The 17,357-nt window shown below is 43.7% G+C and overlaps 1 protein-coding gene across 11 annotated transcripts in view; it reads left to right on the top strand.

Moving 5' to 3' along the window:
- The first annotated feature begins 804 nt into the window (after positions 1 to 804).
- LIMCH1 (LIM and calponin homology domains 1) overlaps positions 805 to 17,357 on the top strand; it is a 209,056-nt gene continuing 192,503 nt past the window's right edge. For 9 of the 11 annotated variants that reach the window (XM_060278855.1, XM_060278856.1, XM_060278858.1 and 6 more), the window contains exon 1: positions 805 to 1,222. In XM_060278855.1, coding sequence (XP_060134838.1) covers positions 1,130 to 1,222 — 93 coding nt within the window. In that variant the 5' untranslated portion in view covers positions 805 to 1,129. The remainder of the gene's footprint in view (positions 1,223 to 17,357) is intronic. The other 2 variants (XM_060278862.1, XM_060278863.1) reach the window with 2 other exon arrangements.

Below are 17,357 nucleotides of genomic sequence, written 5' to 3' on the forward strand. Positions count from 1 at the left end.
AACTGAGAGAAGATAGGTGTGTGCTGGGCTTTTTTCCCCCAGCCGGAACTCAGTTCTGGTACCTCTCAGGTGGGTGCCATTGCCATTACAGTGGTACCTCGGTTTATGAACACAATTGGTTCCGGAAGTCTGTTCATAAACTGAAGCGTTCATAAACTGAAGCGAACTTTCCCATTGAAAGTAATGGAAAGTGAATTAATCCATTCCAGATGGGTCTGCAGCGTTCGTAAACCGAAAATTCGTAAACCGAGGTGTTCATAAACCGAGATTCCACTGTATAAGAGAACAAGGCAGGTGTTCATGGTGAATTCCGGCACTTCTTTTTCTCGAAAAATAGCACTGGGTGTGTGACTTTATATTTCACCAGGGTACTCTAGTGACAACAAATTGTGGCTGTGTTCTTTTTCTCTACATGCACACACGGTCCTGGCACTGGACTGAAATAAAGATAAATACTGAGCAGGTGGGCTTGGGTGATAGACCTGTTGCAGATGGGTAGGGTATAAATAATAAAATATTAATGTCGGTTTGGTGTTGACAATTTGCGCATGGATCCTGTTGGCTCCAATGCGAAGCTTTTATACATAGAGAGATTTTTGCTTGCTTTTGCATTTCCAGAAGGAGACCCCCTTGCTTCTGTATTGGAGGGAAACTGGAGATGAAAGTCTCCCAGGCCTGCCCTGTCTCTGGTCCCCGAGCAGGGATGCAGCTCGCAGAATCCTGGGCGCCTGGGATTGGCTCTCCCGCTTGGGGGCGAGGAGGAGGCAGCGGCCTGGGCATTTGCAGTGCCTTTCCCCTCTGCTGCTGCAGCCGCAGCCGCCGCTTTATTTTTAGCCGGCGGCTCAGCTCCGCTCAGCTGCTGTTGCAAGAGAGGAGGCTGGTGGGAGGAGACGAGGCAGATCTTCAGCCGGCTGCGAGTAGGAGGAGCAGGAGGAAGCCTGGCGTACCAGCCAAGCGCGCCCCGCATGCACGGAGCGGTGCCCTCTCCTCCCATCGCCCCGCAGCTGCTGCTGGGGACGCACGGCGGCCGCTGGCTTTCCCCGCGCGGCCCCCGGGAGAGAGCCGAGAGCGGCCGGAGTCCAGGCTCCCCACCGTGCTGCGGCAGCGGGGGCGCAGCTCGCCTTTGCAGATGGCCAGTCCGGGCTCCGGGCTGCTGGAGGCGACGCAGCCTCCGGGGGACTCGCCGGAGCCAGCTTTGGCCGAAGCGCAGCAGTGGATCGAGGTAAACGAAGCGCCAGCAACCCACCGTGCCTCCCGTCGCCCTCCCCTTCATGCATAGGGTCCTTTTGCAGTAGCTCTCTCGACTCCCCACACCCACACAAAAAATTATCCCACTGCAGTGCTTTGGGTCACCGATCCGCGCGAGATTGGCAACCGGTTTGGGAAAGTGGGCGCAATTTTGCGCGCAAGGGTTCTCCATCTCTCTCTCTCCCCCCCCCTCTCCCTCTCCCTCCATCTCCGGCTCTGGCAGTTTCCCCCTGATGGTGCAGAGTTGCCATCGCCTGCTGAAAAGACAGGACGTCGGTGAGGTTCAGAAAGAGCTGCTGTAGCAGCAGGTTCAGTTCGCGGGGCACATTTTTTAGGCGGCTAGAGGGATGCGTCTCTCTCTCTCTCTCTCTCTCTCTCTCTCTCTCTCTCTCTCTCTCTCTCTCTCTCTCTCTCTCTCTCTCTCTCTCTCTCTCTCTCTCTCTCTCTCTCTCTCTCTCTCTCTCTCTCTCTCTCTCCTTCCTCTCTGTCCCTGCTCTTCTTCTTCCTCTGGTCGCCCTTCCTTGCAGTCTAATCTCTTAATCGCATTTATTTCCCTCTCTGGGCAGAATGAAAGGAAACGAGAGATGGTAAACAAGGGGAGCGCTAGGCAGAGAGCTAGCCTATTCTCTGGAGGAGGAGGTCTTGGGGATTTCAGAGCAAGAGCTGCTCTCCAGGTCTGGATGCTGAAAATGGGATAATCCAGACAGGTTCAAGTGCAGGAGGGTGCTGCGTCAGCAGCGGCTTAGGGCTGGGTGGAATGAATGGGAGAACGTGGTCCACATGAGGATGGTAATCTCTGATAATTTACTCTTATAGTTTTGTTGTCCAGATCATTGTATACATAGTGATTTTCCCCTCCCGCTCCTTCCAGGTAGCAGAATAATGCACCTATTTTGCTTTGCGCACCTGAGCGGAGAGTCGTATTTTTGACCACTGGGATTTGTTGTTAGTACATCCAATTACGGCCCTATAATGAGTGAACTATTGTTATCATTATCACTGTTATTATTAAAGGCTTTAGTTTAGGCCTTAACACGCTATTGGGGAAGATGAACGATGCTTCTACTTTGGAACCATACAGAGCGGTTGAGTTTTGTGTCCATATGTGCAAAGAGGCGGGAATGAGACTCTCTGAGAACATCAGTACAGTATCAACCAAAGGTGCTTCTTACAGATTGACTTTAGTGTTTCAACTGAGACTTGGCTGCCTTTTTCCAGCAGAGAAGCAGAGTTCTGTGTAACCTGAATGCTTGCGCAGACACTAACTCAAGCTATATATAGCACCTCCACTCTCTGTCCCTGGGAAGACGAGAAATAGTTTGCCTATAAAAAGCGTGAAAAATATTTGAATCGTTTGGAGTAGGCAAGGAAAGTTCATTTTTAGAGTAACCTGCCACTATTTCGAGAGTCACATTGCTGTTCACATGTAAGTTCAATATCAAAAGGGTGTACAGTATTGGCGAGGGGAGCTCACCTCCAACCTTCGCTCCCCTTGGGTGCTTTTATTCCAGCCTGGCCCACTTCTAGAATTGCCCTAGGAGAAAAGTGAGAGGGCTTGTAAGCATTTGATTTCAGGGTGGATTAGAATCTGCCAATCTTCTCATTAAATCAGGGTCGTCAGTCAGCATGACACCCCTTTCAACCACCTGCAATTTTGCTCATTTCCACCCTACAAATGTTGATTTTCCCAACCTGGGAATAATTCAACAAGCGGTTAAAAATCTGACACCTAATTGTGCTACCTGGAGCATCATCCACAATGCTCTTGTGTTGTTATTACAGTTGTGCCTTGGCTCCCGAACACCGCAAACCTGGAAGTGAGTGTTCTGGTTTGCGAATGTTCTTTGGAACCCAAACGTCCGACAGGGCTTCTGCGGCTTCCGATTGGCTGCAGAGCTTCCTGCAGCCAATCAGAAGCTGCGGTTTGGTTTCCGAACGTTTTGGAAGTTGGGTGGACTTCCGGAATGGATTCTGTTTGACTTCCAAGGTACGACTGTAATTTGATTTTTATTTATTTTAGAACATATAACACATGATTGGTTTTTTTAAACAAACAAACAATCAAACCCTCAAAGCAGTTTACAAAAGAATATAACATTGAATCATTCCCCCCCCCCCTACTCCCATTTCTGTGTCTCCTTGTTTCCCCTTACCTTCATTTTTTATTTGGTGGCACTTGTGCCTATTTCTTGGTAGGCTTCTCCAGGCATGAGCACTGCCTAGATTTTTTAAATAGTGTTTAAACATTCAGATTCACAAAACTAAGGAAAACCATGTAACACAGCAGCTTTAGCTTATTTGTGTTGATTTGTAAAACGTTTCGTGATGTAGTTTGTGGTTTTATATCTTGATTTTATAATAACAATAACAATAATAATGTCTCTTGGGGAGCTGGGAAATTTGGCCTTGTTTTTTTTTTTTGCCTTTTACTAACTTCTGCCTACATGTTTGGACTGCCCCACCTTCATGCAGTATTTGCACACTACATTGGATGCTAGGAACAATGACAAAAAAGTACCTGAAGAAATAAATAGGAGCACCATGAAAATAAATAAATCGTTTACCGTTTTCCCTTGGAATTTTTTTTAAAGGGTGCACATGCACATAAAGTTCTACCTTTGCACATGTTTTGTTTGTACTCAAACGGAGGAAGAAGAAACAGCAAATTAGAAAGGAGGGTTGAAAGCACACTGTGGATTGACCCATGCCTATGACTATGGAGGGGAAACAGCAGTTTTGCAAGTGTGTATGGATTTCTAAGCTCAAACTGGAATGGGAAAACAGTGGATTTGCAGTGAGATCCTGCACAAATTTGAGCTTCCTGCTTCCCTTTCCTGCATATCTCTTTTGATGCTAAAACCAATAGTTAAAAACATTATGTACATGCAACACCCTGTTCTTATTTTAATGGGACAGATATGTGATCAAAGAAATGTGGCTGTTCTTCTTGCACATAATTTTGCCCTCAGTTCTTCTGATCTATTCCTTCCTGTGCATTGTAGCCATTCAAAACCCCTGGATCCTCTGTGCCCAATAAAAGAGGGATACAGTATTCTTCACCAGAAGGCATGTGGGTTTACAGTGGTACCCCGGTTTAAGTACACAATTGGTTCCGGAAGTCTGTACTTAACCTGAAGCGTACTTAACCTGAAGTGAACTTTCCCATTGAAAGTAATGGAAAGTGGATTAACCCGTTCCAGACAGTCCGCGGAGTACTTGAACTGAAGCGTACTTAACCTGTAGCGAACTTTCCCATTGAAAGTAATGGAAAGTGGATTAATCCGTTCTAGATGGGTCCGCAGGGTACTTAAACTGAAAGTACTCAAACCGAAGCGTATTTAAACTGAGGTATGACTGTATTGTGTTGATTGATTGAAGGGCCTTGTCAGCCAGGTCTTCAAGAGTGCAGGGGCTTTTAATTTCTTTGTTACAGTGTGACAGCTCCTTTTGTCACCAACTGATAAGAAAGAGGGGGTGAGACAGATTTACAGGTGGGGCCTGGGCTAAACTTCTGCCTGCGACTTCATTGAGTTCAGGGGGACTAACTCCCAAGTAAGTTTGAACAGCGTTGCAGTTTGAGTCTTGCTGAAATTGGAACATGTGATCAGGCAAAATGAGCTCTAGATACAGTTTACTTTAGATCAAATGTGGGCAATTAAAAAACAAAACAAAACTTGGCCGAGCCAAATGAAAAATGAATAAAGAGTCACGCGAAATCTTAAAGGCTTAACTAATTTGTTATGGGAAATGTTTCATCCTGAACATACGCATTCCTTCACCAAAGTAACTTTTGGGCTGCATTTGCATGTAATGCCATTTTGCATGATGAAGATGAGACACATTGAGCACTGGGCGTGTCTTACCTTTGTTCCTTTTTCTTTCTCGAGGGCAACTGCCAGACGATTGTAAGCTTCTGCTTTTTGCTTTTTAGATTAACCTCAGGTCACTGTGTCCTTTGAACTCAGATAAACCGTGGTTAACCTTAACCATGGCTTGTTGAAACAAGCCAGCTTAAAACCGTAGGTTAGTCTGGGTTGGGATGTTACATTGCATAGCTGCCAAGTTTTCCCTTTTCTCGCGAGGAAGCCTATTCAGCATAAGGGGAAATCCCTTTAAAAAAGGGATAACTTGGCAGCTATGTTACATTGAGTTGTGAGGAATCCAAAACAGAAGCAAGAACTTCTGCACTCCTCACAGCCATGGGATTCTGTGAGCTCCAGGCTGGTGGAGAACCACTGGCCCATAGGCGAAACTTGACTCACCCGGTCTTCCCATTTGGCCAATGGTCTCTGAGAATGACACCATAGCTGCCAAGTTTTCCCTTTTCTCGCGAGGAAGCCTATTCAGCATAAGGGAAAATCCCTTAAAAAAAGGGATAACTTGGCAGCTATGAATGACACCCACCAGTCCCACACAGGTCATCATATGTGATGTCAGGTGTGAGGCAGGCAGAGCTTTGGTTTCAGAAAGCAGGACAGATCTTCCTGTGCGTCGGCTGCTGTGCAGAGACTTGTCTGGTGCAACTAAACCAAGCCATTCCCAACCTTTGGCCCTCCAGATGTTTTGGACTACAATTCCCATCATCCTTGGCCACTGGTCCTGTTAGCTAGGGATCATGGGAGTTGTAGGCCAAAACATATGGAGGGCCGCAGGTTGGGGGATGCCTGAACTACACCCTGCAAAAAAGCAGGTTTGAATCGTCCATGCATCAGCCGGGCAGTCCCAGGCCTTAAAACGTTCCCCATCTGGTGCCAAACTGTGGTTTGTTGCTACTCACAAATCAGATGGTTATGTCACTTGGCAATGATGTTGGGGAGCTGAATTATTCAAAGCTGTATTAAATCTTAGTGCTTGTAATCGTTTAGCGCTTTATTAGATGGCTATTTAAAAGATAAAGGGACCCCTGACCGGTAAGTCCAGTCGTGAACGACTCTGGGGTTGCGGCGCTCACCTCGCTCTACAGGCCGAGGGAGCCGGCGTTTGTCCACAGACAGCTATTTACATTATTGTAAATGCTTATCTTCATTTTTTTAGCTCTTTTGAGGAGTGAGAATTGCAAAATATGTGAAAAATATTTGGGCTTCTTGCTATTCATTTCTTTGCTTTATTTCATGTATTTCTACAGACCCTTCACTTTTTAAGAAAGCAGCATGGGTTGGGTTTAGTCAAGATTCTAAAATGTCAAGTGTTCCTTGAGGGTTGCATGCCTCCACCCACTCCCAAGATGAAACATAATAGTTAGCTGTACAGTCCTACTCTTAAAATAGCTATTAATCTAGTAACCACGGCACATGAGCTATCTTTCTATCAGAGTATTTATAGAGCCGTTTGCTACATCTCCAGCAAAAGTGGTCTAATAAACAGTGTGTGAGGTCCTGTAATAAAGTCTACATTCTCGTTTGGGTATAGACTTGCTTGTTAAGCTTCAACAACTCAGTTTCTATAAGGGCCTCGCCAAACAATTGGTGTGGTAAATCTGGTTTCTCATATCTGCTCAAGAAACCTACCTCTTCGATCTCCCTGTTTGTTTCTGACATATTTTACTTTCATGGCACTTCATACTGCAGGATTTTGTGTCACACACTGACAGGGCACCTGCTAAATACTTTGTGCGACATAAACTATCCAAGGATGCAATTCCTCAAGCCCTTACACCACATTACTACTCCTACTCCTACTTGTTCTTCTAGTCCTCTAAGCAACATAAAGCACGTAGTCACAAAAAGGTCAATGAAATGAATAGTAACATATCAAATTGGATAGAATACATAGGCACAGACATGCAAACACACATGCTAAAATAACCATCCCAGTAAAAACAAAGTGCTCAAACATTGTCAGAGTTCAGGCTAAAATAATGTTCACCCAAGTGAACAAGAAAAGCTCTTTGCCTCATGCCGAAAAGATGACGTTGTAGTTGTCAGGCGGGCTTCTCAAGGTAGAGAGTTGCATGAGCTTTATTTTATTATTTGGTACCTGTGTGTTCACCTGTTCTCCTATTTTAAGAGTGAATATCTAGCCAGAATTTTTGTTAAATGGCTAGATCATGGGTAGGCAAACTAAGGCCTGGGGGCCAGAGCCGGCCCAATCGCCTTCTAAATCTAGCCCGCAGATGGTCCTGGAATCAGCGTGTTTTTACACGAGTAGAATGTGTTCTTTTATTTAAAATGCATCTCTGGGTTATTTGTGGGGCATAGGAATTTGTTCATATTCCCCCCCCCCCAAATATAGTCTGGCCTCCCCACAAGGTCTGAGGGACAATGGACCAGCCCCCTGCTCAGAAAGTTTGCTGACCCCTGGGCTAGATGAATGGGAGCAAAGCAAGTTTCTTCTTATGTTCCACGTAGATGGGAAATACCGGTAATTGTGTAATTGAAGGGTGACTTGACATGTTACAAAAGCATTTAATTGTGCTTGGGGCACTCTTTAATTGATCACATTGAAATACCTGCTCCCTCCCTTTCTCCACTATTTACAGTACAGTATAGGTATTCCCATAAGTTGTTGAATCCACTTGGCTGCTGTCCTTGGCTTACACACACACACACACACACGCTTCTAATTGCTATCAAGCCTTGGTGGAAGGGAACCAATAGCAGGCTTTTAATTGAAAGGTGGGGTAGAGATCTAAAAAATAAATGAAAACGCACCTACTGTTCATTGCAATTGATCGATGAGATTGGAATTCAGATATACCATATATATTGAAGATCTGATAAAATGCTAGTGTCTGTGGACTTTTTGGTGAATGTTAACCTCAGAACATCGGAGACATGATCAAATTACAATTTTTTTTGGCTGAAGGAGATAAAATTTGTGTGTGTGTGTGTGCGCTTGGGAGAGCAGAGTAGGGGAGGCACTGGAGTAATCTGATGTGAATAAAATGGACTGACTGGAATGGTATTTATTTGTTCTAAAGTATTTTTAGAGGTTTCCCAAGTATTGGGGTGAGGGGAGCTGGCAGGAAGAGGGTGGGGAGGAGCATGAACTGAATTATAATCTTGTTTCAATTGGTTTTAAGTTCTTTTTTTTGTTTTAAACCTTGATATTAAATATCCATACTGGGCATTCAAGATTGTGTGATGTAAGAATGGCCAAAAAAGAAGGTGTGACTTCTACATTTTGTCCTGAACTTGCTGAAAGGCAGTTTGAGAATTTGAGCAATTTCCATTAGAAATTGGTAATTTAGGATTTATATATCAACTTCAGCAAAGTTATACTATGTTGAGCCACATGAGCACGTCATGTGCAAGTGTTTTTAATTCATTCTCACTGTGGAAAATTTAAATCGAAAGGGCTCCTCTTTTCGTAGGTCTCTCTTACTTGATTCTGTTAGTCACAGGTGTTTATTGCTCAGGGGTTGCCAACCAATAATTAACACTGTCAGAATTTGAATTTGTTACGGGTTCTGACAGGTCAACAATGTTGGCTTTTCCACTGCATAAGTGTGGCATGGAACCATTGACGCAACCGTTCATAGACCTATTTATTGATCAGGTTTTTAAAAGCCAACTTCTGTTCAGTGCAAAGATCACCAGAGCAGTTTACAGTAAGAACAACCAATTGCAACAATTCAATTAAACAAACTATAAAACTACAAACGATTTGGCACAATAGAAGCAGCAGGAAAAATCAGGCAAGAAGTTGCGCAGATTGCAAAAGATTGACCAAAATAATAATAATCATGACACAATTTCACAGGACGCCATTTCAAAGGCAGCCCTTTCGTTTCTCCTGAGATCCATGGATAAAAGGTGCTATACAAATTTAATGGACGATGAAGATAATAAACCACCTCACCTCTGATGACAGCAATACCTGGAGAAGCACCTCTGTAACTGATTGCAGTGCATGGGGGTTCAGATTGATGTAAAATCAGGCATTCATTTCAGGTATGCTGGACCCTGAAATGAATGCCATGCAGGGTTTTGAAAGGAGAAATTAACTTGCATTTAAATGTGAGCTATGGGCTGCAGTTCTGGGGTCACAGTTCAATCTGCAGACTTCCTCCTCCTTCCTCCTCTCAATTCATATGCCAAATGTTGGGCTTTAAAAATCTATGCTGACCTGATTTACTGATTCACATTCCTTCTACTCTGTTGTGTGAATTGACTATCTATCTAATAGGATAGTTCTTTGCGATGGCCAGTTTGCACGACCCATTTGCCATATTCATTTGGTGCAGGACCAAGTCTTGGGTGTTGCATTTTTTTAAAATTTGCTTTTTTTATTTTGCTATCTACCTTGGACTATAAAGGGAGGGTGTGTGTATGTGTGTGCATGCACACATATTTAAATGAACAAAGGAATGGTGTAGAAAGTGAAATAAGCTCAGCAAATGGGTCATATGGATTGGCCCATGTGACTTTGGCTGTCCGGCAATGCTTGCTAGCCCTTGCTGGGGATGGTATCAGTTCTCCAGTAGCAATGCAGCAGTCCTTACAGATGCCCCTAGCACCAAACACTAGCAAACTGGTAGGTTTCTTGCATTCTACATTGTGTTAAGGAACCCCAACATGATAACTGGTGGCCCCATAGTTAGTTATTACATGGTTCTGGCATCAGTGTGAGCAAGCATTTGGCTTGTACCTGTCCCTCCCAGTAAATAGAGTATTACATATATGTAATACTACCGGTAGGTCCAGCTTTCTGTAGGTCCTGTTTGGTGGCCTCCTTTTGATGGGGGGGGTGCTTAATTTGGGCGGGACCTAGAAGAATGTGAGTGTGTGGACTGATCATATTCTAGGTTGGAGCAGAGGTGTGAGTCTAAGGCTCTCTTTTGATCCTCACAAGATCTAAAACATTGACACTGGAACCATGTATGACATCACCGGGTTGCAGGTAGGTAGCCGTGTTGGTCTGACGCAGTCAAAACAAAATAAAAAAATCCTTCCAGTAGCACCTTAGAGACCAACTAAGTGGGTGGCGCTGTGGGTTAAACCACAGAGTCTAGGGCTTGCTGATCAGAAGGTCGGCGGTTCAAATCCCTGCAACGGGGTGAGCTCTCATTGCTCGGTCCCAGCTCCTGCCAACCTAGCAGTTTGAAAGCATGTCAAAGTGTAAGTAGATAAATAGGTACCGCTCCGGCGGGAAGGTAAACGGCGTTTTCGTGCGCTGCTCTGGTTCGCCAGGAGCAGCTTTGTCATGCTGGCCACATGACCCGGAAGCTGTCTGTGGACAAATGCCGGCTCCCATGGCCTATAGAGCGAGATGAGCGCCGCAACCCCAGAGTCGGACACGACTGGACCTGATGGTCAGGGGGCCCTTTACCTTTACCTTTAAGTGTGTCATAGGTATGAGCTTTTGTGTGTATCTGAAGAAGTGTGCATGCACACGAAAGCTCATGCCTATGACAAACTTAGTTGGTCTCTAAGGTGCTACTGGAAGGATTTTTTTTATTTTTTATTTGATCACCGGGTTGGTTATTGCTGCTAAAGATCTTTCTAAGGAACATGCTCTCATGTACACCCTTCATTTCAACAAAACGAAACAGGGTCTGTTTATTGAATGCATGGTCTACACCAGGCATAGGCAAACTCCGGCCCTCTAGGTGTTTGGGACTACAATTCCCATCATCCCTAGCTAACAGGACCAGTGGTCAGGGATGATGGGAATTGTAGTCGCAAGCATCTGGAGGGCCGGCGTTTGCCTATGCTTGGTCTACACCCACCTTCCCCAACCGCTGACCTCCAGAAGTTGTGGACCCCCAACTTGAACCGTGTTGGCTGGGGCTGATGGAAGTTGCAGTCCAAATATCTGGAAGTCATCAGGAAGGCTGATGTAGGCCATTCACTGAGGAAACAGACTTTCCATCTCATGTTGTTAAAATGTAAGATTTACATAGTCGTACATAATCAAGTGGGATTTATCCAATCCATCTTTCAATTGTGTGGACTTGACTCACAATACTATGAATCACCCAGCCTTCCAATACTCTGCTGCTTGTTTGTGCCATCTACAAGACAGATGTGTTTCAGTCCAGACAAGTGCCGTTTGCAAGGCCATCTTAACCGTGGGCAGCGTTTGAAATTCACCCGGGTGCCAGGATGGTGGCTGATGTCTCCACCATCTGGAGGTCTATGCCTGGAGATCCTTGGATCTTGCCTCTTTTCACACACTAACAACGCCTCAGAACGAATATCAGGGACCAAAAAGTCGTCTTGAAAAATACAATTTTCAAGCTGTCTGGCCCACAAATGGCAACAGGCATTCCGCTTGGCAACTGTAATTCTCATTTAAGGAGCCATTCGATGCCTAGCTTATATCTCTTTGAGTTCCTAACACTGACTATCGGGTGTGAGGGGTTTGGTTTTCGAATGGCTATTTCTTTTCAGAATACATTCAACATGGTCTCTTTGTGTGGTGAATTAGGAAACTAACAAAAGCCAGCCCTTCTAACACAGTGTTAAGGCATTATTTTCATTTGCTGATTGCGGCTGCATTAGGAAACACTTAATTCAGGCCACAATAACCCATTTAGACTTTGTATAAGTGTTAAGCAGCAGCAACGGAAAACCGGTTTGTTGCGTTTAATGCTTTAGCAACATGTATGTTTTGCTGCTGATATATAAATTAGAAAGGGCCTTCCTCGTAACAAGTAGACTTTAAAATAACAGCACCAGCAGGGTGAGGTGTTTCTTTTAATGCAGCCTGCATTATTGAAAGGACAGTATGTATCGCCTTTCAATTAATGCATCTCCATTTCACGGAAGGAATATATTTCACAGAAGGAATATATATATATTAAAGTACGGTATAGTGGGTTTTTTTTTTATAAAACAAAATCACCAATCTTGTTTCATCTATTTGTGACATGATTCTGCAACAGGGGGATTTCCTGTCCAAGCAAATCCCAGCTTCAAAAGAAGGATTAATTTTGTCCTGCACACTTGCTCCGATCCAGTTAATTATTAGCCCTCTAGGTGCTGAAATGTCCATTTAAGCCCCCTCCCTGCCTTGCGGGTTTGATGGAAAGAATCGCTTAAGGTGAAGCATAGCTGCCCCTTCTCCCCTGAATCAGGGGCTGTTATAGAAACCCTACCCACAGACCTTGCTTCTAAGCCACAGGAAAAACAGAACTGGGCTGGCCCCCACCGGTCTTAAAAGTGACAGGGGTCACAAGGAAGAGGCACTTCTCTCAGTAGCATCCTGTAACTTTGAAATGTTAATTTTGGCAGAATGAAGGTTTTTTAAAAATAAAAAAATAGACTATCATGACTTGAAACAACATCTGCAGAAACAGTTATTTGGGTCACAGGTTTATAGGAAGATAATAGAGCAATAAAATTGCACTTGATGCCTGATAAATTCATTGACGCTATTGTTATAGCACACAAATGGCACTTCCCTTTCTTGCCTTATTGTCACGCCGTATCCTTGTTGTCAGAACTTCTGTTATGATTTTGTTAGCCTTACAGAAGGCTTTCCCATTGGCGTGCATAACTTAGAAACTTTGCCAGGTCACAAGAATGTTTCCTTAATACAATAGCCTCAAGCAAGCAAGAGCGAGCAAGCCCTATTTTCCTGTTTTACCTCCACATTCCCCATTTAAGATTGCTTTCCCTAGAGACAGATATTGACTGAAAAAGCAATCACCTGAAGAAGGAAGAATCAGGCATGTGCTTTTGTAGAAGTACCGGTAACTCCCAGGGTTGCAAGGTTGAGATGTGCAAATTTTCATACATGGACAGTGCTTCCATATTCAGGCGATGAAGGCAAACAAGCCCCATGTTGATAATAGCTGGTAATTTAATGTGCGTGTCATTTGTATGGGTTTCCCCTTAAAAGGAACACTTTCAGTTTGAAGTGGCCCTTGCTAGAAGATCATGATAGAAGTAGCTCCTTTTTGTATATCTGCAAACCAAATAAAAGAAGCAAGAAAGATAATATTGCTCAAACATTACAAGTAGCTGAAAATTTTGTATTCTCCACTGTTACACAGAAATTAAAGTATTGGCCTCCCACATAGAACACGATAGGAAAGTATGTATGTAAATACATTAATGTGTACTGAGTCTCTTTCACAACAGTTGTTAAATGCACCTGTTTTTGGAGGGGGGAGCATTGATTTTGTAAAGGTGGCAGGGCAAGGATTTCAGAGAAATGAATGTGAGAATTCAAATGCAGACCTATCTTTATCCTGTGGTCAAATTGACTTTTCACTAAGATCATCAAATTCTTTTGCAAATAATCTAGGTGACCTCAGTGGTGATAAAGAGTTGGTAGATGTGGTAGTCTGATGTATTCTGCTTGGTTTATAGTTGTACCTTAGTTTTCGAACGTAATCTGTTCTGGAAGACCGTTTGAGTTCTGAAATGTTCGAAAACCGAAAACTCAATATGGAAGTCTCAATACGGAAAACTCAATACGGAAGCCATGTGGTATGTTTGACTTCGGAGGCGTGTTCGAAAACTGAAGCATTTGCTTCCAGGTTTACGGCGTTTGAAAACCGAAATATGGAAATATGGATATGAACTAAGCCCTGCTTAGAGTTGAACAACTGAAAGCTTAAGTTCATTGACTTCAGTGGGTCTACTCCGAAAATGATCAACAGTGGATATCATTCTGTACTGTACAGTGGTACCTCGCTAGACGAATGCCTCACAAGACGAATTTTTCGCAAGACGAATGCATTTTGCGATTTCAATGGAGACTCGCAAAACGAATTCTTTTGTCCCATAGGGTGCCTCGCAAGATGATTTTTTTTTTTGTCTTGTGAGGCACCCTATGGGAAACCGCACCTCAATGCATTCCTATGAGAGCCGCTTCGCAAAACGAATTTTTCGCTATACGAAGCGACTTGCGGGATGAATTAAATTTGTCTTCCGAGGTACCACTGTATATTGAAATGGCATAACTGCACTAGCTGCTTTTGGGCTTTAAATCAAGGGACTGTTTTTAACCCATGAAGGCTTTATATCTCGTAGAACACCTCTCCTGGATCATAAGGTACTCCTCTGAGGTGCTTCTTCAGATGCCTCCTTTCAGAGTGGCTTGGATAGTGGCAACGGGAGGGGTTCTTTTTGGTTGTGGCCCCCTGTCTGGTTTAGCGCTTCTCCCACACAAGACATGGAACGCTGGCAGTTTAAGTAGCTGAGGTTTAGTTCTCAATAACAGGCTTACAGCAGTCCAAGCTTCCGCAACTCATCCTTCGCCATCAGAGTCCGTTGACTCGACTGGCTTCTGACCCCTCCCAAGGCCAGATATACGCTACGTCCTTCCCCGCCTCCTGCTGGCCCGCCTCTGCTCTAATCGCTTGCTCCGCCTCCTACTGCTTGGCGACTCAGGTGCAGCCAATTCCTCTTCCTCTGGAGATTCCTTCTCCGCTGGGCGTGTCCCTGACACCCCCGTTCTGAATGAGGTTTTTCGGGTGAAAGTGCTGGTGTCCTTTCGCTGCTAGGTTTAGACTTTCCTCTTCTCCCGAGCATATGATGGAATATGATTCAGCTCTGTCAGGGCTTTATGTTGCTGCCTCTCTAGGCTGTTTGTTTGTTTTTCTGTGGAGCTAGTGTTTATGCATTGATTTATTGTTAAATTCTGATGGCGGTTGCTTCTAGCTGTTGTAAGTTGCCTAGAGACTGTGTCCTGTGTTAGGCGACCGACAAACGAAATTAGCGAAGACAATGATGATGTAAGCATGTGATTAAGCACAATTCATTACACGGTTGCCTAAGTCCCCCAGTGTCAACGAACATTAAACAGGTGTTGGCAAAAATATTTGGCCTTGAGTCCACACCATCGTTCATCGGTCTCTGTGGAAAAACTTCGTTGACTTCATGGAGTCATAAGCCACAATCCGGCATAGAGTTAAGCACTCTTAAGCCCAACTGACTACAATGGGACTCAAATGTACATAACTCTCACTGGATTGCAGCCATGTCCTTTGTATTTGGCAGTGGAGCAGGGGTCATGACCTAGACAGTAGTCACAAGTCAAGGCATTGACCAATGGAAGAATCTATTTTAAAACTGGCATAATCACCACATGAGTAAAGCTAAAGTTTTACCCTCCCTGTCCCACTGTAGGAATTGGACAAAGTTGTTGCAATTCTGTTTTGGGAAGTTCTGAGATCTTTCATCTTGTAACAGGATGGATAGAAATAATTATTTTAAAAATAAAATTAAAAGTAGGATTTTAAAGTTCAGGTGGATTTCCCCCACAAAGTTTCTCTTTTTAAAATAACTCGGTTTAAAATGGAACCTAAACTTAATGCAAGGATGTAAGTTCTCAAAACTGAATTTATTGCCCTCTTTTGAACTCATGGAAGGCTATTTTTCTTTGTAAGTAAAGAACGATGGTAAAAGAGTATCCCTGATCATCATATAGCGCAATAGTTCATGTCCTTAGCTTATAACTTGGTTCTGAATCAGCTACTTCATGCATTACATACTGTAAGTAACAGGTGCAAACTCCAGGTTCAGCAGTTTGCAAGCTGTTGTATTTGAGGCAGGTGCAGATGTTGGTTTTTGACTGGGTACACAATAACCAAAGATGGTGTTGTGAGCCTACTCGGAGGAGAGTTGGAGCACCCATATTGCAGAGGTGCTTTTAACAAGGTGCTTGAGATTTTCAATTTGTGTTTGATTTTATTTCTTTATCAGCTGTGTTTCTAAGTTGGCTTTCTAAGTTGCACCTTGTGTTTTAGAAATAAATAAATATGTCCGTACAGGGTTTTACTTGCCCTAAGCGCTTGGGATAAAGAAATCTTTCAGTGCAGTCACAACTTTAGTTTGTGCATCTTCTCCTTGAGAATACGAAAGGCGCAAAGTTGTATTAATGGTTGTAGACAAGGACAGGTGGGTAGAAAATGCCAGCCGTGTTATTCCGCCTATAATAACCATCCGGCAGAGATCAACCACACCTCCAAAGGAAAATAATCCTTGCCTTCTTAATATAGTCACTTTCCAGGATGCTTTTCTATTCTAGATGCTGTGTTTTTCCCGGGTGAATTGTGCAACATCCATTTTATCGGTTCAGTTGCGCAGTTGCTCCCGTTAAGCACTCCTTCCAACTGTAGCTTATGGAAGGTGATAAGTCTGGCCAAAACTGTTCTGTGTGTCTTTGCTGTGGTGACACTGGTTCTGTCAGCATCATGGGCACCTACTCGTGGCCTTCTTGGTAGTGGCACCCTTCCTGTGGAAAACTGTCCCTTCAGATGTCAAGGAGATAGAAAACTACACAACTTTTAAAAGACATCTGAAGGCAGCCTTGTATTGGGAAGTTTTAAATGCTTGATGTTTTACTATTTTTATATGTATGCTGTAAGCCCCAGAGTGTCTGGGGAAACCCAGCCAGATGGGCAGGGTATAAATAATAACATTCTCCCCTCCTCCTCCTCCTCCTCCTCCTCTGCTTGTCAAGTCTCTCTCATGTCTACCTGCAGCATGTACCACCATCCTTGCCCCCCAGTTTCTTTTCTCATCTTCTTTCCTTCCAAATGGGAGGTTCTAGATTCCACCACCCCCCATTTTTGGGGGTCAAATAAATCAATATTTCTTTATTAATACATTTCTATGTCTTCACAAAAATGCCTTCACAAAAAAATGATCACAGGGTTTACAAAAAAATAAAAATAAAGATATAATGCACAATAGAATTAAAACAATTCCCATAGATTACATAAGTAGCATAATTAAAAACACCCTTGAGATAGCTTAACCAAGGCATCCCCAAACTTCGGCCCTCCAGATGTTTTGGACTACAATTCCCATCTTCCCTGACCACTGGTCCTGCTAGCTAGGAATCATGGGAGTTGTAGGCCAAAACATCTGGAGGGCCGCAGTTTGGGGATGCCTGGCTTAACCCATCAGCCGCTAAACAGCCAGTGGAAAATGTTTGAAAGAATTTGAATTTGGAGTGAGATGCACCTCAGTAGGGAGATAGAGTGATAATATTATCAAAAGGGCTGAAAGAAAACTTGGGCAGCCAATTATTTCTAGCATTCTAAACTAATATATGAATGGTTTTCAATTTAGATCCTACCCATTTAACCTTTGTTGTTTTTACACACTTTATTAAGTTAAAATAAACTCTGATTGACAAATATATATTGCAGCCCAGGACTCCTGCAATTTTTTTCTGAGATGTTGAAAGGTCTGCCATTTAACCCG

This window comes from Zootoca vivipara, chromosome 9, assembly GCF_963506605.1.
Source record: "Zootoca vivipara chromosome 9, rZooViv1.1, whole genome shotgun sequence".
Classification (NCBI taxonomy): Eukaryota; Metazoa; Chordata; class Lepidosauria; order Squamata; family Lacertidae; genus Zootoca; species Zootoca vivipara.